Genomic DNA, 23,402 nt, shown 5'->3' on the forward strand with positions numbered 1-23,402 from the left:
CAAGCGCAACCTTGATGCTCTGGATCCTACCAGCTTGTCCTCTTCTCTGGACACTCTTCTCGGCCCACTTCCTACCCTGGTCTGCCACGATCGGTTTACCTCCCTCTATAACCTCTCCCTCACCAATGTTACGGATGTCGTTGCCCCAGGCTCTTGTGTTAACTGCCGCCGTCGGCTACCCCAACCTTGGCACTCTAAATGTACCCGCTTCCTTCAGAAGTGCACTCGAGCTGTTGAACGTCTACGGAGGAAATATGGCTCCCTGGCCAATTTCCTTTGCTTGAAGTTAATCCTCTTCTTCCTTCAGTTCTGCTCTGTGCTTTGCCAAACAATCATTCTTTAAGTCTGTCATCTCTTGTCAGTCCTCCAATCCCCGCTGCCTCTTTGTCGCATTTAACTCTCTTCTCTCCTCCCCTCACCTCCCATCCTTCTCTCTCTCTCTCTCTGCCACCGACGTCACTTTCTTTTTGTCCTGCAAAATCGAGGCTATCGGATTGGACATCTCCCCCCTCATCGCATACTCCAGCCACTTGTCATTGTACCTTCTTCCTCCAATAACTATCTCTGGTGCTCCTGCTCCACATCGGGTGATGAAGTTCACTTTCGCTTCTCCCTCTTCTACCTGCCAATTGGATCCCATCCCCTCTCACCGTCTTCGCTCCCTCTGCCTTGCACTCCTCTTCAATCTGTCACTCTATACTGGCATCGTCCTCTCATCTTGCACAGAGCAAATGTTTTGTTTCAGGTCAAAAATGAAGAAAGTTTTGTAGCTCTTTTCTCAGATATAAATGAAATATTTACTGCTCATTCGCTACACAGAAGTCCAAGGTGTCTGCTTAACGTCCGGCTTCTCAGGAACGCGGTGCAGAAGAGTGACACCTCTTTTGAGGTCTGTATCGGTCAGGGATAGTCTTCTGCTGAATTAGACAGCACATAGATGCTGGCAGTTGCTGGGTTAATCTTGTATTGAGTAGTATGCTTAAAGTGGACCCGTCATCTCTGAATTTGCAATAAATATTTATTGGACTGTGGCCCCTAACCTGAAAAATAACGTCCCTGAATCCCAGGTTCTGCTAACTTGGGTTGGGAGCAGTTTATTATAGTTTCTCAATTACACGCTAAAGTTAAAGCGAGTCTAATACTATATCTATCTGTATATCTATATACACACACCGATCAGCCACAATATTATAACCACTGATAAGTGAAGTGAATATCATTGATTATCTCGTTAAATTGGCACCTGGCAAGGGGTGGGATATATTAGGGAGAAAGTCAGTTCTTGAAGTTGATGTGTTGGAAGCAGGAGAAATGGGCAAGTGTAAGGATCAAAGCGACTTTAACAAGGGCCAAATGGTGTTGGCTAGACGGCTGGGTCAGAGCATCTCCAGAACGGCAGGTCTTGTGGGGTGTTCCCGGTATGCAGTGGTTAGTACCTACCAAAAGTGGTCCAAAAAAGGACAACTGATGACCCGGTGACAAGGTCATGGGCGGCCAAGGCTCATTGGTTTGCGAGGGGAGTGAAGGCGCCCGTGTGGTACATTCCCACAGAAGAGCTACTATAGCACAAATTGCTGAAAATCAATTCTGGCCATGATAGAGAGATGTCAGAACACACAGTGCATTGCAGCTTGCTGCGTAACAGACCGGTCAGAGTGTCCATGCTGGCCGCTGTCCACCGCCGAAAGCCCCTACAGATGGGCACGTGAGCACCAGAACTGGAGCAAAGGAAATAGCTGGCTTGGTCGGATGAATCACTTTCTATTTAACATGGTGTGTATGGCCTGGTGCGTGTGTATGGTTTACCTGGGGAAGAGATGACACCAGGATGCACGATGGGAAGAAGGAAATCTGGCGGAGGCAGTGGGATGCTCTGAAAATGTTCTTCTGCGATTCCTTGGGTCCTGGCATTCATGTGGATGTTACTATGACACGTACCATCTACCTAAACATAGCTGCAGACCAAGGTCACTCCTTCATGGCAGCGGTATTCCCTGATGTCAGTGGCCTCTTTCAGCAGTAAAATGCACCCCGCCACACTGCAAAAATTGTTCAGGAATGGTTTGAGGAACATGACAAAGAGTTCAAGGTGTTGACTTGGCCTCCAAATTCCTCAGAGCTCAGTCAGATTGAGCATCTGTGGGATCTGCTGGAAAAACAAGTCCGAGCCATGGAGGCCCCACCTCAGGACTTAAAGGATCTGCTGCTAACGTCTTGGTGCCAGATACCACAGGACACCTTCTGAGGTCTTGTGTAGTCCATGCCCTGACAGGTCAGAGCTGTTTTGGCGGCACAAGGGGGCCGCAAATGGTTTTAATGTTGTGGCTGATCAGCACACACACACACACACACACACACACACACAGCCCTATTCTGAGGTTTTATTATTGTTATGGGCTAAATATATATTTTTATTGTTATTGACAAACGCTTCCAGTTAGTAATAATATTGACAGTGTTATTGCATTGACATACCCGAGATTAAACCTTCTTGTGGTGTAAGTGCTGGCGGGTTAATATAGCTTTAAAGGGTGAGATTGTGATGGCATGTGTGCTTCAGCGCTCTCTAGTACCCTATACCACTGCTCTGAGGTATTAAGAGACAACTAGTCTTGTGGAGGGAGCTGCTGTGAGGCACACAGATACAGCTAATGTTGTGGAGGGATCTACTGTGAGGTACACAGATACAGCTAATGTTGTGGAGAGAGCTGCTGTGAGCGCACAGAGATAACCAGTGTTGATAGAGGGAGCTGCTGTGAGGCGCACAGAGACAGCTAGTCTTGTGGAGGGAGCAGCTGTGAGGTACACAGATACAGCTAATGTTGTGGAGAGAGCTGCTGTAAGCGCACAGAGATAACTAGTGTTGATAGAAGGAGCTGCTGTGAGGCGCACAGAGACAACTAGTCTTGTGGAGGGAGCAGCTGTGAGGCACACAGATACAGCTAATGTTGTGGAGGGAACAGCTGTAAGGCGCGCAGACACAGCTTATGTTGTGGAGAGAGCTGCTGTGAGCGCAAAGAGACAGATAATATTGTGGAGGGAGCTTCTGTGAAGAAGTTTCAGGTTTCGATAAGTTGGATGTTTCCTATAGAGGTGTGTGTATCTCCACAGTCTTCTTGCATCATTGTAACAGGGGCCTCATATCACTACTGTGTGTTGTTGACATATAGATGCTCTGATTGGCCACAGTTCTAGCTCCTCCCACTTCAGATCGATTGCCGTAGGATAGGATATGAAGACTGAGTACTATAGGTACTCTGACCTTAAGAGAGCGAGTTTTATATTGAATGAGAAAATGATCGTTCATCATGGCGGGTCCACTTTACAGGCTGTAAACCAAAACCCTTCACCCATCGCAAAGTAATTCACTGTCTACCAGCTGAACGTTTATTATGGGAAGAGTCATTGAGAGGAAGAAACACTGTACAAGTGTATTTCTATATAAGCTGCCTGCATTATACTATGCATTTCAAAGACCAAAAATCCTTCTTATGCCTGATCGCTGCCGGGGAACATTGCTTTTGTGTTGATAAGTTTGTGAGAATGTGCAAATAGTTACAAATATAAATGTCTATCAGCGTGGAGATATTCGGGAATCGCTGCACCACGTAACTAATCTAACCCTTTCTAATATATTCTAAGTTGACCTGTATATAGTGTATAGCCTTATATGACCTTCTGGTGAAGTCAGGCACTTAAACTTATTTATAAAGTCTAAATATTTTGCTATAGTCTTTATTATTATTGTACTTAATAAATGTATGTTTGGCATTCCTTCTTGCAATTCCTGGACTCTTCCAAGCTACTTTGGAATCGGCAATGAAAATGGTTATTAAAGACAATTCTATCCGTGGTCTCTCACGCACCTCTGCGCAGTGCTGTATTTAGTCACTAAGACGTGAATTTGGGATTATGTGGCCGAAAAAATATCTCTGCTGTTGTTGATCTACAAGCTGAGCCACAAGTTGTCTTTGGTAACGATAAAAGCGCCCCCCCCCCCCGTCGCCTACAACCCGAAGGTGCCGTTTCACGGGCCGGATCGATAGGCGTGAGAATCCAGCTATCGCTTCGCTAGCGTTGGCGCTAGTTGCTAGTGAAACCATTCTCACAATTATTGGTTGGCCCCCCGCACAGAGGACTAACTAGGCGTCTGGGGCAGGACCTCAGGAAGTGGAGGAGACGGGTTAGAGAGGGGGGTACAGTATCACATTGTAAATAATCATAAGGTGTGAGTGTGTGGGGGGTGTCTAGATTTTGATCAAAGAAAAAAATCTAATAAGAAATTGCAATTGGGTCTGTGCAATTTTACTGGCAATGTGATTGTACAATGTATGTGCCATTTTCATCTCTCTTCCTGTATAGACAACTGCAGAGCCACTCCTAGAATACATTTTATATTACACCATAATTACCCTGGGTGACCTTGCGTGGTAGGATTGGGAGGTGACCTGATGGAACGTGGGCTTGGTGTAACCTTTTGAATGGCGGGTGTGATTTCCTAGTTTCATTTGTGGAACTACATATCTGCTTCCTATCTGTAGACGATGGGGAACACTTTAATGTTTCCTCGTTTAATTCATTTCTTGTTGGCTTTGAACTGTTACATCCAGAAGAATCTAAGTCATGTTATTATGGCCATGAGTTGATAAATGCTCTATGTATTCAAAGCAACTTCAGTGGATTTAATCCCAAAGTGCCTTGTTATGGGGTGATGAATCGGTAGGGATTGTTGTGCCTTCTTCCCAATAGTGTAATGAGAAATGTCGTGTTATATGTGCGAGCTCTCGTGTTTCTTGAGTGTCCTATTTCTTTCCCTTTGTAACTTGCAATGTTCATGTTCTGCAGAATCCCGATGCACTTAGATTAAGTTAGTGGAACGGTCATCAGTGTTATGGGTCGTCTTTATGAGGGTGTGCGGTTATCCGGTGTCTTCCGAGAGCCCCGATCGCAGGTCATATAGAAAAGTATTTTTAAATGATGTTAACATCTGACGATATAATTTATGTTTAAAAAAAAGATTTGTGTTTATCCGAGTGTGTGAATAATGTAAACATTTGAAGCGCGGCCCATCGTCACTTGTTTCATACTAAAGTCCGTGTCTGCGCCTCGTTTTTAGCGTTGTAAATGTTACCGTCACTCTGTTCAGTGAGATGTTATACAAAGTTATACTTATGTTTGGTGTAACATTGCTAGGATCCGCTCTCCTGACAACGATGTTGTCAGTGCCCCTCCCCCCGTTAAATAGAAAGAAATGAAAACTGATGTAGGAGGAGCGTAGGCCGCCATGCTGCCGGTTTGGTCCAGGCAAGCAGTAATAGGAGCTACGATGGCAGCGCAGGACCATTAAAGCGTTAGGGAGGGTGGATCCTCCGTATCGGGGTAACGCCAGACCGAAGGTAAGCAGAACTTTGTATATTCTCTAAATGAACGAACGGGATCAGTGATTAGGGAAGCTGGCGAAAGTTACGTGTAAATCACCCAATGAGAGAGAACCACTGCAGAACAGTAAATATAAATATAGATTTGTATACTATCTGGTATTCACATTCTGCATTGTATCGTTGCTTTCTCTTGTAATTCCACTAGGGGGCAGTGAAGGAGGAGGCGGTCTCACTGTGGCTTTTGAATGATGTCACTTACTTGACCAATGATACTGGATGCTAAGTGGCCTAACAGATGTCAGTAGGGACGACTGAGGGGGCAATTCAGTTCAGCCGCGTTATTCTAGGAATAACCCGGCCTCTGCACTATTACTGTTAGTGCGGTAAAAGTGCGCTGTATTACCGTTAGTATGGTTAAGTGCGCAGTATTACCGTTAGTATGGTAAAGTGCGCAGTATTACCGTTAGTGCGGTAAAAGTGCGCAGTATTACCGTTAGTACGGTAAAAGTGCGCAGTATTACCGTTAGTACGGTAAAGTGCGCAGTATTACCGTTAGTATGGTAATTGTAAGGCTGATTTTTGCTTGCACCTCTCAGGGCCGCGAGTAAATTTCTGGGTTAAAATTACCGTAATAAAAGGTAATACTACCAACGCCGCGTTATTCCTAGATTAACGTGGCCGAATTGCATCTGCCCCTGGGAATAGTTTTAAAATCACCCATAAAAGTAAAAACTTGAGCATGTGTTTTAATTTTGTTTTTTGCATTTTATTTGATTTTCTGAATTGGAGGTTTGCAATCCGTGGCTCTCCGTCTGTTGCAGAGAGGCATGCTGGGATTTGTAGTTTGATAAGCTGATCGAAACCACAGGTTGCATAAATCTGCTTTAAATAATATCCGAGGCAAATTGTATCGGCCTTTGTTTAAGGAGACGTTGCACGATTCCCATTTACCATACGTTCTAGAGGTGTATTTTATATAGGACAGCCCTGTTTCTGTAAGATGACAGTGTTTTATGATCTTCAGATAAACTCTAAGGGCTAGATTTACTAAGCTGCGGGTTTGAAAAAGTGGGGATGTTGCCTATAGCAACCAATCAGATTCTAGCTTTCATTTATTTCGTACCTTCTACAAAATGATAGCTAGAATCTGATTGGTTGCTATAGGCAACATCCCCACTTTTTCAAACCCGCAGCTTAGTAAATCTAGCCCTAAATGCGGTTTCAATGGTCCCTGTTTTCTCCCCCATATAATGTTGTGTAGTCCAATCTCTATGTCTGCTGTAATAGCTATTAAACTCTTCCTTTGCCTCATGTTGTGTTGTATCCATGCACACCACTATAGCTGTATAAACGGGTGCAGACAGCCAAAGAACGCTTATTATCTGAGAACAATGCGTCTCTCTTGTAGAAACGCTATTGTGTATTGCACACGTCCACATTGCCTTAAAGTGCTTAGAATGATTAACCATCCAGTGACACCATATATGTCAGGGGTCCGTACACCCCAGCCACGTAAAGAGGGGTTTTGTGTAATAATGGTGTTAAATAAATGAATAAATCAATTTATAGCTCATTTTTCTGGAAATTGACAAATGTCAGCTAAAATATGTAAAAAAAAATATCCCATCTACCTAGTTTATATTAAAAGAAACACGTAAAACGACAAAAGTGTCAGTCAGTCACCAATCTAAACCAAACAAAGGTACAGACTAGTATAAAAATGATTGTGGCGTAATGACCATTTCAGCCTGAAAACACAAAGACTATTATCGAACCAAAAATAATTTTTTAATCTATAATATTGGTCTAAACAATGGCTTTAATTTTACACCATATGTTAAAATATGTCCTAACTACTTGTAGTCTACTCCACCTTTAAAGAATCCCCCCATAGAGGGTGTAACTGATAGGCCTGGACTCAGTTGTTATCCACCCAAACCCCAAAGATTTATCACCAGACGCCAGGAGAACAATTTTTTTTTATTTTGTGACATAAAAAGGAAAAGAAAAAAAACACAACAGAAATCACAACAAAAAATACATTTTTTTTCCCATCGATATTACATTGTACAGATAATGTATTTACAGTCAAGTCTATATGTACTAATTAATACTGCCCATCGAACGCGTCGGATTACTGGGGAAACCAAACTCAACGTAAGTATCTCAAAGCAATAAAGTGCTTTAGAATGCTGCTGTGTGCTCAGCTAGTCCGCTGACCTCTGTGGCCGAAGCTGCTCAGGTACAGATATTGGTCGGGGAGATGGACTGAGCGGTGTGTCGGTGCTCAAGATTGTGCCAGGGCTGTTGGCAACGTTCCCATAACTAATTATCAGACTAAATATGTATAGGTGACCGTAGAATGAATCAATACTCTTCAGGCTGTATAGGTAGCAGAGTTTACTGCCTTCACGTCATGGCAATCTGCACCAACCCAATACTGTAGATGTGAGAATTTGTGATGGAATCTGGTCACTTGCTCCCTTCATTTCAAACTAGACATTGTGTGTGAATATGGTGTTTCTAAATAAACATTGTCCCTTTTATTCAAATCGATTGATATCTTCAGTTTATACCATTTTTTGATTGTGTTAAATCTGTGGCCTGGCCGAGCCGCGTTACCACTAGACATGTATGTAACCGTAGGTGCTGCAGCGGCCGCGTGCCATCGCACGTTACCCGTTGCATTTAAATGTCTACAACATGACCTTGCCCTGCAAGGTATGCCGAGCAAAATATACATACAAAAAACATTGAAAAAAACAGTTACAAGCCCCCCCCCCCATGTTGTATAGAAGATAGGAAAACGTGGGAGAAATATAAAATGTACCTACTCCTTATACAGAGAGCGCAGGTAACAAAGTGGCCCGTCACTATTGCTCCGCCGAGGGCTACTGCCAGCTCCCTCCTGGAGCAGAAGAACAATAAACGGATTAGACGTTCTCCAGGGGGTAAATTTATCAAGCTCGAGTTTGTGAAAGTGTAGATGTTGCCTAGAGCAACCAATGAGATTCTAGCTGTCATTTTGTAGAATGTAGTAAATGATAACTAGAATCTGATTGGTTGCTATGGGCAACATCTCCAATTGTTTGAAACCCACAGCTTAGTAAATATACCCCCCCAGGAGCACCGGCCGAATATTGATTCTACCAACCAACTGGCTGCATCCACGGTGTGTAGGAAACGGGTATACTTTAACATTAAATAATAAAGCTTATCGTTTAAAAATAAATGAGTGAAATATGTGGACCTTTACATTCGTACAGAATAAGTAACACATAACAACATCTGTGCTTATCCCAGGTTCCTCATGCGGTTCTGAACACCATAACTATTATATTTTTGTGCACCAAGTTCCCAGCTTGTTTTTATTTGGTTCTGCTAAAGAATCCTAAGAGACACAGTGGGCTTTTCTGAAAGCACCGTTCCTTATATAGGAAATGTGACCTCCGCCTCTGTCAGATTTGGCTACTCAGCGATTAGGCTGAGCGGTAAAATCCCACAGGACGCAGTTAGCGCGGTCAGACGATATCCACGTTCATAATGAGATGTTAACTACCATCTCTAATAACAGCTGATAGATCCCGATTAGATGCTTATCGTGATCGGCGGACACTTTGCAATGTGATTTGCAGCCAGTTGGTCCTAGGAAGTCTCAATTGGCTGTGACCATCTCATTGTGTATGTGTAGCTTGGTAAGGATAATGGTACACAAAGCTGTATATTTAGAACTAATTGTGACTCTTAGAAACTGTAGGTTAGCAACACTGAACAGACGACGGTTATAATGTCCTGTGACCAGTCTGTAATTAATTATACCCGCTGTCTGAGGATTGCAGTCATGAGTTCAATGCCCGACCATGGCCTTGTGTGTGAGGAGTTTGTATCTTCTCCCCGTGTTTGCGTGGGTTTCCTCCGGGTGCTCCGGTTTCCTCCCACACTCCAAAAACGTACTGGTAGGTTAATTGGCTGCTAACAAATTGACCCTAGTCTGTGTGTGTGTGTGTGTGTGTTAGGGAATTTAGACTTTAAGGCGCAAAGGGGCAGAGACTGATGTGAGTGAGTTCTCTGTACAGTGCTGCGGAATTAGTAGCACTATATAAATAAATGATGATGATGAGGATTGTATTATCCTGGCAGATGTGTTTACAATATAAACCCACTAGGGGGCGTCTCTGTGGTCCCAGTAAGAGAGAGGTTCTGAAACTTACACTGGTCTCTGCAGAAGGCATTTAGCTTTACCTAAACTCCAGATGTTAAACATGTAATAACTATTAACGTATAGTGATATTTTCCTTACATAATGCAATATTACGGCAGGTAAATGTTGCATTTTCAGATCCATTGTTGGAACGCGGTCTATTGTGCGTTATGCGTTAATGTCTGTATTAATGAAGCAGAAATGTGTTAAAGGTGAAGTTTGTGCTGAATGCATATGAAGCTCTTAGCACCTACACAGAGAACTGCATATGTCTGTATGGATGCGTTTTATGTTCAATTACAGAGCAGGAGAGAGAGCACAAGCTGGACAGTCTTTCTGCACCGCGGGACGCAGAGTAAAACATACCGAGGTGAATATATTCTCTTATTAAAATAGAACTTGAATAACAGGGATTCACCTAGTTTCACATTGGGTAACAAATATCCCCCCACACCCTATCATTGCAAATGTGATTTGGCAAACTTTGTTGGTATTACAAAAATGTACATCTATAATAATTGTGTCTCGATGTGTTAAACGTGTTTTGACTTGTTGCGATATAGTGTAGCGTTAAATCTTTAATTTATGTTCTGCCGTATATGGCTAAAGGTTCCCAGAATTTGTGCAGGGACAGAACTATAGGAGCAGTTTAAATCAATTCTGTTTTAAGAAACAGGCGACAAGTTGTTGTTGTTAAAAGAGTGACAGGTTTAGAGTCATCAGATCTGCCATTTATATTGGTGTTCAAACTCACAAAGCTCAATTTTATCTCGCATTCTGCTTTCCCTAATAAATATTCTATCTAAGGACATTTACGGGGAGATTCAAATAGCCGCAAAGCGTTTGCAGAACGTCCGCGAGACGTTTTGCGTCGGAGATTTGTCAGAAATCTCCACTCGTTTTCCCTGGCGTCTCCGCGGAGCAGAGATTTCTGTCAAATGGCCGCCGCAAAGCGTCTCGCGGACGTTCTGGCGACACTTTGCGGCTAATTGAATTTCCCATAAAGTGTTATTATTGGCTGTTAGGGTGACCGAGGAGTGGGGCTACATCCAGCTAACACTTGTGAGCAATCTGTTTTAAAACGCTTATGAACATCCTTTATATAGTGGGATTTAGTTTAATTATTCGCTGTTGTCTGCAAACTAATTATATTACGGTTGTGAAAAATAAAATCGAATTGAAAATTGGTGACTTGTGAAAAATGTTATTAAAACACGACACTAAGGGGCGTATTCAATTGTTGGCGGAAAGGCTGAGAATCTTGCGCTCCGTGCACTGTTACCGTTATTACGGTAGTTTTCTCGCTGGATTTCAGCTCGCAGGTCAGGGAGCCGCGAGCCGAAGTCCAGCTTACTATTACCGTAATAATTCTAAGGCCGCGGGATATTCAACAATTAAATATATGCCCCTAAATGACACAAGATTTGCATGATCACTTTAAATGGCTCTGAGACCCGCTGGTCCTGAGTCATTGGGTACGAGCCCCAGGGCCGGATTAAGGGGGGGCACAGGGGGCATGTGCCCTGGGCCCCCCTCTCTCAGGGGGCCTCCGGACCAGCTGTGGCTCTTTTTGCTGCCCCCAAATGTCAGTCTACAGGGGGCAGCACAGGGTTCCGTTTTTAAGTGCTCTGTCGGCACTATAAGCACAGGTAAGCTTTTGCTTTTATTTTATTTTTGAGAGTTCTGGGTTTTCTTAGTTGCGTGTAGATGACAGTGTGAGGAGGAGCAGAGAAGAGCTGCCCTGCCTGTCTGTGGGGGATAAGGTAAGTTAAGATCTGTTGTGTGTGTGTGTGTGACTTTCTGTGTGTGTGACTGTGTGTGTGTGAGACTTTGTGTGTGTGTGACTGTGTGTGTGTGAGACTGTGTGTGTGTGAGACCTTCTGTGTGTGTGTGTGTGTGTGTGTGTGAGACTTTCTGTGTGTGTGTGTTTGTGTGACTGTGTGTGTGTGAGACTGTGTGTGTGTGTGAGACTTTCTGTGTGTGTGTGTGTGTGTGTGTTTGTGTGACTGTGTGTGTGTGTGACTGTGTGTGAGACTTTCTGTGTGTGTGTGTGTGAGACTTTCTGTGTGTGTGTGTGTTTGTGTGACTGTGTGTGTGTGAGACTTTCTGTGTGTGTGACTGTGTGTGTTTCAGCCAGAGGAGGAGGTGATTATGAAAATGAAGGGGATAATTGTGAACAAGGAGAGGGGGTGATTTATGGACAAGGAGAAGGGGTGATTTATGGACAAGGAGAGGGGGTGATTTATGGACAAGGAGGATGTGATTATACACATAGAGGGGGTTGCAGAGTGACAACCCAGGAAGGGAAACCAACGCTGATGAGAAGGGGGTTGAAGATGCTAAGTAGGTGGGGAATGAGGAGTGAGAGGGAAGATAGAGGATTAAGATGAAGAAGAGGATTGAGGAGTGGGATGTTGGGGATATAAATGGAGAACAGAGAAGTACGATGTGCTCAGACCTAGATTGTCTATTTATTGTGGACCCTCTCTCCATGCCCCAGGGAAATAGCATTTCTAAAAGTGGGCATTATGGGAAAAATGACAAAATTATGGCCACTCATTCTGTTAGCTCTCCTAAAGTGGACATACACTTTCTTTATATGGAAACGTATAACGTACAAAATGTAATATGCCTCCATGCTAGCTCTGTTGCCTTGCAACAAATCAGGCCTGCTAGTGCTTAGCTGGACTAGGCTGTTAGGGATAACCAATATATACTTACATATAGTAAGGTTATTTTGTTAATTATTTGTGGAGTGATTGTGAGGAATTTAATGTGTGCTTGAGTTTGGGGAGAAGGAGTGCTATTTATTAAATGTGAATATGAATTATAAAATGTTGGCAATGGTTTTGAAAAATAGGTTTATTTATTACATGTAAATGCTATTCATTTATACCAGGCTGTTTGGTGGGGAGGGAAATAAGTTTATTAAATGTGTACGCTATTAATATAATGTCGGGGCTGCTTGGGGAAAATAGTTCTATTATTAAAAGTGAATAGTATTAATTTAATTCCAAATTTGGGGCTGGTTGCAGGGAGGGAGGCCTAATTATTAAAGGGGGTGCTATTGATTTATTAACAGGACTCTTTGGGGACTCCTAAACTTTATGTACCTGTTTTTGTTTCAAAATAGGGTCTCGACATTCCAGAATCTACACAAGCAGCAACTGAGCTTAAGACACCAGCAGCCACAGGTGGTGAAAGTGACAACAGCAGGTAGGAGAGACCAGGACCATCTTCCAACTGTTCTCAATATGGTGGGAATGTCCAGAATTTGGGTGACTGTCTCACTTAGTCAGGATTTGGTCTGACTACAAGGACAGTTGGGAGGTATGTCCTACTACACACTGTTATGCTTGTGAAGGCAGAGTTGTGTGCATCTAACATTAGTGCACATAGCATTGCCTGTTTATTTGTTTAAAATGAATATCATATTCGACAATATGGGGCCCCCCAGAACCATAATCCAGCTCTGACGAGCCCCCATATCTAGCACACGGACTGTAGTGGCTGGAATTACTCTATGTAGAAAAGGTCGTGTTGTCCATCGCAACCAGATTTCTTCAATTAGTTTTCTAGCACAGTTAAGATGACGAAAGCAAAAGTCTGGTGGGTTGTTACAGGTTACACCACCTTTTATAGAACCGATTTCATAAATGTCCCCCCTAAGTGTGTTATTTGAGCAACAGCTGTCATTTTGCAGATCTCCATTCCAGGCACTAATATCTAAATGTAAAGAGTGTTACAGCGTTCTACTTTACAGTGATTAGTTATCGTTGCATGCTTTTTGTGTTTCTCATTTGATAAAGGAAGCCTTTGCAGTTTACAGATATGTAGAATTGCAGAACAATTCTGCCGTTTTCTAACGTTTGACGCGTACCGTCACGAATTATGCCGTACGAAATGCAGAATTATGTGTAAAATGATGTTATTAAACTAACCTAAGATTTGTTCTCAACCGGTTGTAGTCTGTTATAATATGCTGTCAGATGTGCACTTTGGGGCGTATTCAATTGTCAGCGTTAACGCTGCAAAACGAGCGCTCGAAAAATATTCTTGTTTATACGGTAATATTGCGCGTAATTACCGTTCATACGGTAATTTACTCGCTCAATTTCAGCTCGCTGCTCAGGGAGCTGCGAGCTGATATTGAGCGAGTAATTACCGTATAAACGGTAATATTTTTCGAGCGCTTGTTTTGCAGCGTTAACGCTGACAATTGAATACGCCCATTTGAACGCTAGCTATTTTTCCAGAAAAACCAAACCGTTTAAAGGAAATATCCCTATATGGAGATCTTTTTGAAACATGAAATTGTTTATCTTTAATGACGGAGCGTTAATCTTTTCCACAGCTGCAATCGTTGCTGCGTTGAACCCACTAGAATGCGGTTGCAGTTGACCCCTCCCTCTAATTTGCATACTAGAGCTGTTGGCTTCAGAGAGCAAACACCGATAGGAACCGAAAGGTCCAAATTTAAAAATGCACAAGTTTAAAATGCGGTAACGAAGATCAAAAGTGAGCTACAAACGCTATCAGGAAACTGTCCATTCGGGGGGCGGAACAGGTGCCCTTTAAAACATCTCCCCGGCGTAACAGAAGCACAATGCCGCCACGTGCGTTTTACTATTTACAACGACATAAATACAACATCCGATCACCAGCATTTCTCCCAATTTATATTCCGTTTTTGAACGCCACAAAGGGTTTCCTTTCTGAAGAATATAAGCACAACATCTCCATCCTCTCATTTAATGACATGAGAAAAGAAAAACAAATGAACAAAATTAAATATAGCCACATATAAAAAAAAAAAAAAACAGTGAATTAATAATACAGTATACATTGTATATTTGTTGTTTTTTTATTTAATCCCATCCGCACATTGGGAAGCCTCACGGAACAGAATGCCGAGCACTATGTAATTCCGGGCTCCCCCTTTTATCAGTCTAGAGGCGATGAATGTTTTATATTACAGATATAAATAAAATAAATGAAAATATTAGAGGATTTGGGAATAAGGGTCATATTTACATGAAGTACAATAGGTCACAGTCATAAATTACAGGTGTATTTTTGTGCCCCTAAAACGCAGCTGAATTGACTGAACCAACGTATTGTGTTTTTGTATTTTTTCTTTTTTACACTTAAATACACCATTTTCGGTGCGGTTCTTTACCTCGAACGTCGTGTTTCGTTTGAAAACACGTTCTTAAAAACCCATACGAAACGTCTTTAACATCACACGCACAATTAAAAGACACTGGTAAAATACTTTTTTTTTTGTTTTTGGCAGTTCGTCGGGGAAGTAGAGCCATCCGTTTTGTCCTCTTTAAAGTGTGTTCCGTACCAACCAATGGCAGACGTCTGGGGATAGAGGCGTCTCCCCAAATTGCGTGAACCCACAGGTCTTGACGATTTTCGCAGGGAACCCCCTCAATGGCGGTAGCCTTAACAGAAAAGAACAATATATTCACTTTCGGGGTATCAACCGAGGTTTACGTCGTCCAGTTCATTTGGCCGCCGTGCTTCCAACTCCAAAAGACTGATCTACCAAAAATATCTACAAATAACGAATCTCAGACGATCCCCCTTATCATTTACCCTGCCTCGAAAGCCACCAAACGTGCGCTCGTTTAAGACCCGTCTAAGACGTTACCCCTAGAAAGCTATCCTGGGCTTACGGCCCCGCCGTCGGGTTTTGGCTTTATCAAACTCGAGACAAAGGGTATCTTTACTTTTAGGACCGTTTTGTCCCCGGCTCTCCGTTTTACAGGCTTATATTAGTTGATATCGGATTCCGCAAACTCTTCCTTTATGGATTGTTTGCGCGACTTGCAGTCAGGTAAATCAAAACCAAAGTCTGCCCAGTCGTCGGCTCCGCTACGGTTGGGAATGGTGATGGTGTGCCGCACGCGGAAATGTACAGCCTCCATAACGCGCTGGCGCTGGAGCTCACCGGAGCTGCCAATGGAAATGGTGGAGGCGTTACTGCTGGAGCGGATGAGCTGCTGGGCGCCGTAGTCGTGGCTTTTGTTCAGCTCTTGGATTCCTCTCCAGATCACGGCTTTGTAGTGCTCCGGAATCTTCAGCGCTCCGAGATCCTGCAAGAACGAGACGGAAACAATAGTCAGAAGGCGTGAAATATTTTCCGAAAACTTATCGGTAACGTTAAAAGTAAAATTCCGCCGTTTAGTTGAAAATGCTAAGAACCTACCCTCGGCTCCTTTGCTACCCTTTACCTTAACGTCGGTCCCCCCACAAAGACGGAACCAATTTTGGCAACGTCGGTCCCGACAATGCACAGTTATGGTTGTGGGCATTTGAAGGGCCAAATCGTTATCACACAGAGATTACTGTAGCCTACGTAGGCATCTGTTATTGGCCTACTCTAGATAAAGGGCACCTCTACGGAAGCCCGATTTCTTCAGGAACCCCCTACGATACAGAGGATAAAGTTCACGTAGGACAGGTGCGGTCAACAGGTGGTCTCATGACACCTCACCCTTGTCTCCCAGCTCTCTGAACCTCTTGTTCAGTCTCGTTATCTGTAGGAGTGTGCGCGGTCACCTGGTGAATTCCACAACTCTTTTGCAGAATTTGGAGCAAGCGAAGGGGCGTTTTGGGATGAAAGATGGGGATGCCAAGGTCATTTTGGTTTTTATTTTATTTATTTTTTAATTCTTGTAACGAATGGTTTTAGGAACACATCTTGTCGTAACCATCGGGGAAGGCCGCGCGCGCGTCCTTTGAAATGCGTCAGGTTGGCCGTCCCTGCCGTAGAAGGAACGGCCACGGTTAAGGTAAGGCGTAGGAAGGTCGGCGTCGGTTTGTAAAACGGTCCACCTTCATTATCAATTAACATGCGTTTGTTATCTGCATTTAGCGCTCACTGTAAGCTTTCCCAACGGTTAGAGCAAGATGCGTTTTGAAAACCCGAACACTCTTCGTATACTAACGTTTATGGCTGCGCAGGGGATCAGATAGGGCATAATACTTTAGCCATACGCAGGGCTGATCTTTCTGGGTGGACAACCTGGCACTTTTTTTCCAAAAATGCCCTACAGAAGAAACGCAGTTCCGTTTCACATCAGGAAAACACCCCGGGCCACACCTATATTTCAACACATTAATGCCTTTTTTAGGGGGGTAGATTTTTCATACCTTCTATAAAAGGGAAAAAGGTGTTGCCCATAGCAACCAATCCTAGCTATCGTGCTGTAGAATGTAGCAGATAAATGGTAGCTAGAATCTTATTGGTTGCTATGGGCAACACCTCTTTTCCTTTTTAGAAGGTTTGATAATATCTACCACGGTACCTCTTTCTAATACCTTCCAATTTCAGTCCGCCTCACACTTGTGCACATTGTATATTGTCAGGGCAAAGTAAAATTAGTGTTCTTTTGATCTGCTCTTCAATACGTGGACTTACATCTCCAGATAGCGGTTTAGCTGCAGGTTACGTATGTTGTTTTTACAGGTGCAAAATAGCAGCACTAGAATTAATGACCGATCAATTCTCTTTTACCGATAGTGCCGGGAGGTGCTGACTTAACACCCTATACCAGTGATGGCTAACCTGTGACACTCCAGGTGTTGCAAAACTACAAGCCCCAGCATGCTTTGCCAGCTATCTACTGGCAGAGCATGGAGTGACACCTGTCACCTGACACCTGGAGTGTCACAGGTTAGCCATCACCGCCCTATACCATAGGTAATCAACTTAAAGAGAGAGACAAAGGTGTATTATGTAGGTGCACACTCCGCTATGGGCAAATGTTAAAATTACACCCAGGTTTATTGATGCGCATTAAAATTCATAGCTCGTCGGCGAGGATCGTATATCGTATCTGACGTTTGCACGCATGATATTGGTATTCACATGCGTTTGCTTATCCGTTAGCCTAGTGGTTAGCACTTCTGCCTCACAGAACTGGGGTCATGAGTTCGATTCCCGACCATGGCCTTATCTGTGTGGAGTTTGTATGTTCTCCCTGTGTTTGCGTGGGTTTCCTCCGGGTGCTCTGGTTTCCTCCCACACTCCAAAAACATACTAGTAGGTTAATTGGCTGCTATCAAAATTTACCCTAGTCTGTCTCCCTCTCTGTCTGTGTATGAGTGTGTTTCTATATTAGGGAATTTAGACTGTAAGCTCCAACGGGGCAGGGACCGATGTGAGCGAGTTCTCTGTACAGCGCTGCGGAATTAGTGACGCTATATAAATAAATGATGATGATGATTATGATGAATACACGGAGGAATTTGATAAAAGTTTGTGCCAATGCCGACGACTCTACACGTATTGTCAGATATAAAATAGCAGGCGGAACGAGGACCTTTCTTATATGTAATTAAAAGAAGGAGAATTATCCTACATTTATCCTACATTTACTATCGTTATATTTTGGAAAGCGGCTTTTTTTTTTCTGATAAACTATTTCTTTGACTTTTTGTTTGACGTTTTTAACTCTAGAAGAATAAGACGGGTATACTATGAATTTTAATGCCCATCAATAAACTTTACATCGTTTTAATATTTGGTCATAGGGAAGTGTGTACCTACGTAATACTCCCACTTTGTCTGTCTCTGTCGTTTGATAAACTGCAGATTAACAACAGGAAGAGCCAGTTCCAGTCTGAAACAAAGTATCCTCCAAATGCTTTAAATGCCTCTGTTGGAATTTGACTGCTATGTGTATATCACATCCAGGGGAGAGCTACCTTGGCCCGGGTCACTGTGCTGTCTGCATTTTTTGAGCCAAGTTTTGCCAACCCCCCCCGTCCCCCCCCCCTGTCCCCGGACTAAAATTTGCTATCCAGTCCCCTGATGATATAACTGCAAATGTTGTTATATATTCCAAACAAAATGTCATCTAATATTGGTATTGCAGTGCTTCTGTTGCCTACGGAAAAGGTAATCAATTATGCTGTGGCTTTAACCTAAATTTTTGAGATTGCAGACAAAAGAAAAAGTGAGTGCAGTCAGTCCCATGCTCGGCACAACGGACCAGCAACTTTGGTCACCGTAAACGCGCTTAGATTAAATGTCGTCGTCGTGCATTAGTTTACGATTAGTAACGGGAAGCAAATGGCCATAGTTAGTATCCAAACTGAGCGCACAAGTGTGATTTCATCAGTAATGTGTTCATGTTTCCTGAAACATGACCAGCCACCACGTAACACTGTAATCAATGCTATAAAATGTCTCGTCAATGCTATACCTCTTATTATCTGACATCTGTGCGGTCCAAACCGCCGGGTATCTACAGGAACCAGCGGTCAGGTTGTACTCGTGACATTTAACACTCTGAACTAGAGATGACACCCTTCATGTTCATATCCTGCGAACCCTCCCTCTCGTTCTCTTCCTTTGGCGTCCAAACTCTCCGTCTATTTTATCCTCTCCACCTTTGCGCTGCCGTCATTATCTGGACCCAGGTCCAGTTTCCCAAATCCTTGACAACTTTGCGGCCCGGCTCGCTTTTTTGCTATCATTTGATCTGCCTACTCTCTGGTACTAGGCATTTCCACATTCCCATTGATAATCCCACCGTCTCTTATGGCACTAAACTTCTTTCACTTACTTCCTCCTTTGATCTCTCCCAATGGACCTCATCTCCCACCCACTGTGAAGAACACTTCATTGACCTTGTCTTCTCCCGCTACCGCTCCATCTCTAGTTTCTCCAATTTAGCCTTCCCACTGTCCGACCACAACCTCCTTTCTTTCAGCCTCACCTGACCTAACGCCCTCCCCCTGCTCTCATATCCACACGTACACAACGAAACCTAAGTACTCTTAACCCAATCCACTTCTCATTTTCACTCAAAAAACTGCTTTTTCCTATGACTGCATTGTCCTGTCCTAATCAGGCTGCCTCTTTCTGCAACAAAACACTCACTTCAGCCCTAGACAACGCAGTTCCAGCTACTAAATATAGTCTCCGACGATCCAAACCACAACCGTGGCGCACCAAACAGACCCGCTACCTGCAACAGTGCTCCTGCACTGCAGAGCACCACTGAAGGAAATCTCGTTCCTATCCCGATTCCCTCCGCTCTAAATACATCCTTTCATTTTACAGCACTGCCCTTTCGATTGGCAAACAAACATTCTTCAAATCTCTAATATGCACCCAGTCTTCTAACAGACGTCACCTCTTTGCCACCTTCAACTCACTTCTCTGCTCACCTGCACCTCCCTCCCCTTCCTCCCTCACAGCCCGTGATTTTGCCACTTACTTCAAAAGGAAAAATCGACACCATTCCACAAGATATTTCCTAATGCCAAATTCCACTCATTCTACCCACCTTTACCTACACTCCCCCATCCACCCATAATTCATTCTCTCCAGTAACCGAAGACAAAGTCTCTGCACTCATCTTATCATCTCATCCTACAACCTGTCCCATCGACCCTATTCCTTCCCAACTACTCTAATCCCTCTCCTCCTCCGCATGTCCACCGTTAGCTCACCTCTTCAACCTGTCTCTCTCCACGGGTACATTTCATCCTCCTTTAAACCTGTGCTCATTTCACCAATTCTAAAGAAACCATCTCTCGATCCAGCCTCTAATCTCCAACTACCGCCCTATTTCTCTCCTCCCCTTTGCCTCCAAACTACTTGAGAGATTAGCGTACAAACGCCTGTCTCGTTTTCTCTCCTCTCAATCCATTTTCGACTCCATGCAGTCAGGCTTCCGGCCCCAACGTTCCACTGAAACCGCTCTAACAAAAGCGATCAATGATCTATTTACTGCAAAGTCTAAGAGTCATTTCTCCGTACTCATTCTCCTGGACCTCTCTGCTGCTTTTGACACCGTCGGTCACCCTCTTCTCCTACACACCCTTCACTCCATTGGTCTTTGTGACACAGTTCTTTCCTGGTTTGCTTCCTACCTATTGAACCGTGCCTTTAGTATTTCCACGTCTGGCGCATCCTCCCCTCCACTCCCACTATCCGTTCTTGGCCCTTTACTTTTTCTATTGTACACCTCTTCTCTCGGAGCAATAATTTGCTCGTTCGGCCTCCAGTACCACCTCTATGCTTAGGAAACCCAAATCTTTATCTCTTCCCCTGACCTCTCTCCTTCTGTGCTATCTCACGCGACCGACTGTCTTTCTGCTATCTCCGCATGGACGTCCCAACGCTACCTGAAGCTCAACACGTCCAAAACAGAGGTTTTTATCTTTCCTCCTGCCAGAGTCACCACTTGCCCTCAAATTTACCTCACGGTCTCCAACACATCAATTTCTTCGGTTTCCCAAGCCCGCTGCCTCGGTGTCACATTTGACTCCACCCTCTGCTTTATTCCTCACATCCCGATTCTCTCCCGGTCCCGTCTACTCCACTTTAATAACATACGCCCTTTTCTTACTCGGAATGCTACCCAAACTCTTATCCATTCTCTCATCGTCTCCTGTCTTGACCATTCTTCATAATCATTTATTGTAAACTCCTGCTATCTGGAATTCCCGACACCCGTATATCCACACTTCAATCCATCCCAAATGCTGCCACAAGACTGATCTCCCTCTCTCACCGCTCCACTTCTGCTGCAGCACTTTGTAAATCCCTACACTGGCTCCCTGTGTCCTAAAGAATCCAAATCAAATTACTCACCCTTATCTACAAAGCCCTCAACAACACCACCCCTGCATACATCTCAAATTTCATTTCAAAATGCTCTCCCTCCCGCCCTCTTAGATCTACCTCTGTCTGACCTGCGCCTTGTCTCGTCTCTGGTAACCACCTCTCACTCCCACCTACAAGACTTCTCCCGCGCTGCTCCCCACTTATGGGATTCCCTGCCACGCTCAATCGGACTCTCCCACAGCCTTCAAATCTTTAGACGCTCTCTGAAAACCCATCTAATTTGTTTAGAGGTGAGCTTATCCCAGAGACCACTCTTCACAGTAATGCACCCTCACAGGTGTCCCAATCTCCACTTGGAGCCGCTCTTCCTGTTTCAGCTGCGCCCTCTTCCGCTCAGAATGTGAGTGCGGGGTCCTCCGTACACTCGTTTTCACGTCTGCAATTATTCTGTCTGTCTTGTATGTCCCTGTTTTTTGTATGTCCTGTTTTCCCTACTGTACGGCGCTGCGGAGCACTGTGTCGCCTTACAAATCTACGGTAATGATAACCCCGTCGGCTACGTTATAATAATACAGCCAGTGTAAACGTGGAAGGCCACCGAAATGAGAGCTGCAGCTCTAGTCTACGGGGATATTTGTTTTAACAATTCATATAGACTTTCTGTGAGATTTGACAATTATCCCCGTAATAATTCTATGTTCAAACCTACATTTCAGTTATGCATATTAGAGATTAGAGGCCATTTAAGAGTCCATTTGACCGTAGACGTATTTAGCAGACGTAAACATGGATGTCGAATCCAAAGTCTAGAGCATTTGAGAGAACCTCCGGTGTCTGTTACTAAGCTTGGGTCAGGCTGCGGGTACAAACTTATTTAGGAAGACGAGGAACACTGATCCAGACAAAACGACAGCATTGCCGAATAGATATGTAAACGTTTTATGCCGTTTCCAAACTATTGGCGAAGCGTTTTTAGACATTTATCAGAACCAGTGTAGCGCACGTGAAATCTGGCGTCGCTCGCGGCAACCAATCAGAATCTCTCTGTCTTTGGCGTACAGCAGTTAAGAAGTTAAAAGCTAACATCTGATTTGTTGCTGGGGGCGACACCACAGTTTTCCCGTGCGCAGAGTGTACCAATCATTCCCGGTTGTTCTCTCCTATTGCTACTGTTTATTGAGTCTCTGACTTATGTGTCTGTGACTGTTATTACTGGCCCATTCATTCGACTTTATTTTAAGTTAATGTGTCGCCTACGCAGGATGGAAGCTGCCATTTTGTGGGCCGAAGTAATATTTGCAACAATGGCTGCCTCGCTGACTCCTAGTGAATTACTAGGTTGTACTCTTCTTAAGCACACAAAATGGCTGCCTCGCCGCATACGGGTAAGATGTGGGCCCTGAGTACGTACGGGCCGATCGGTCCAACGCACTAGGCGTTCCTTGTTTCTAGAAAATTGGGGTTGAAACTGTAACAACAAGCGACTTTGTCTTAAATGTGTTGTTGTTTTATCTTTCTCCTGTCGTGAGGAAATACAGCAGGTTTGCAGACTATAGTTGAACACGATTGGCGAATGTGGTTATGAAGCACAGAAGAAGGAATAAAGAGTATTTTAAATGTCAAACAATGGAAAGATATCTCGGGTTAGGATTATTCAGACTACAAATGAGCTATTCCTTATATTAAGCTTAATTTACTAAACTAGATTTAGGTGCAACTTTTGCACTAAGCCAATACCGACCAATCGGAAAGCAGCTTTGAAATATATAACACTCGGTAGACCAATAGATGCTAATTGCCGATTGGTTGTTTTGGTTGGGCGCACATTTTGCACCTATAGGCAAAGTTAGCGCGCGAACCCTGTCGTCTCATCGAATCGCATTATAAAGCAGCGTAGCTATGTGCTTTTCGGTCGACTTGGTTAGAAGAAGTTTTACCTCCATAGTTAGGTTCTGCAGGTGATAAATATTCTGTAAACCTTGTGATGTGAAATATTCGATGCAGTTTGGACACCCCAATCCTGTCAAAAAACTGGAGAAACAAAAAAAAAGGTTGGGAAACGTAAAGCGACATTTACTCACAAACAAACATACCGACGGTTATTACGACGGGACACGACCTAACGGCGTTACGGCCCCTGGCGACCAATCGGATTCCGTCATTTCATCGGTGCGGTATAGCGGACGACCGGTTGCTATGGAATCCAGAACCTTTTTTGTACGGT

At 43.8% G+C, this 23,402-nt stretch overlaps 1 protein-coding gene across 1 annotated transcript; it reads right to left on the reverse strand.

The window, feature by feature from the left end:
- Nucleotides 1-14,757: 14,757 nt before the first annotated feature.
- On the reverse strand, nucleotides 14,758-23,206 carry LOC142107024 (tumor protein p73-like). Its single transcript, XM_075190149.1, has 2 exons — nucleotides 23,116-23,206; nucleotides 14,758-15,686 (listed from the first exon to the last, which is right to left on the reverse strand). Exons 1-2 carry the CDS (start codon nucleotides 23,119-23,121, stop codon nucleotides 15,366-15,368), a joined length of 327 nt encoding a protein of 108 aa, XP_075046250.1. The 5' UTR covers nucleotides 23,122-23,206; the 3' UTR covers nucleotides 14,758-15,365.
- Between the last annotated feature and the right edge of the window lie 196 nt (nucleotides 23,207-23,402).

Source organism: Mixophyes fleayi, chromosome 11 (assembly GCF_038048845.1).
Source record: "Mixophyes fleayi isolate aMixFle1 chromosome 11, aMixFle1.hap1, whole genome shotgun sequence".
Lineage (NCBI taxonomy): Eukaryota > Metazoa > Chordata > Amphibia > Anura > Limnodynastidae > Mixophyes > Mixophyes fleayi.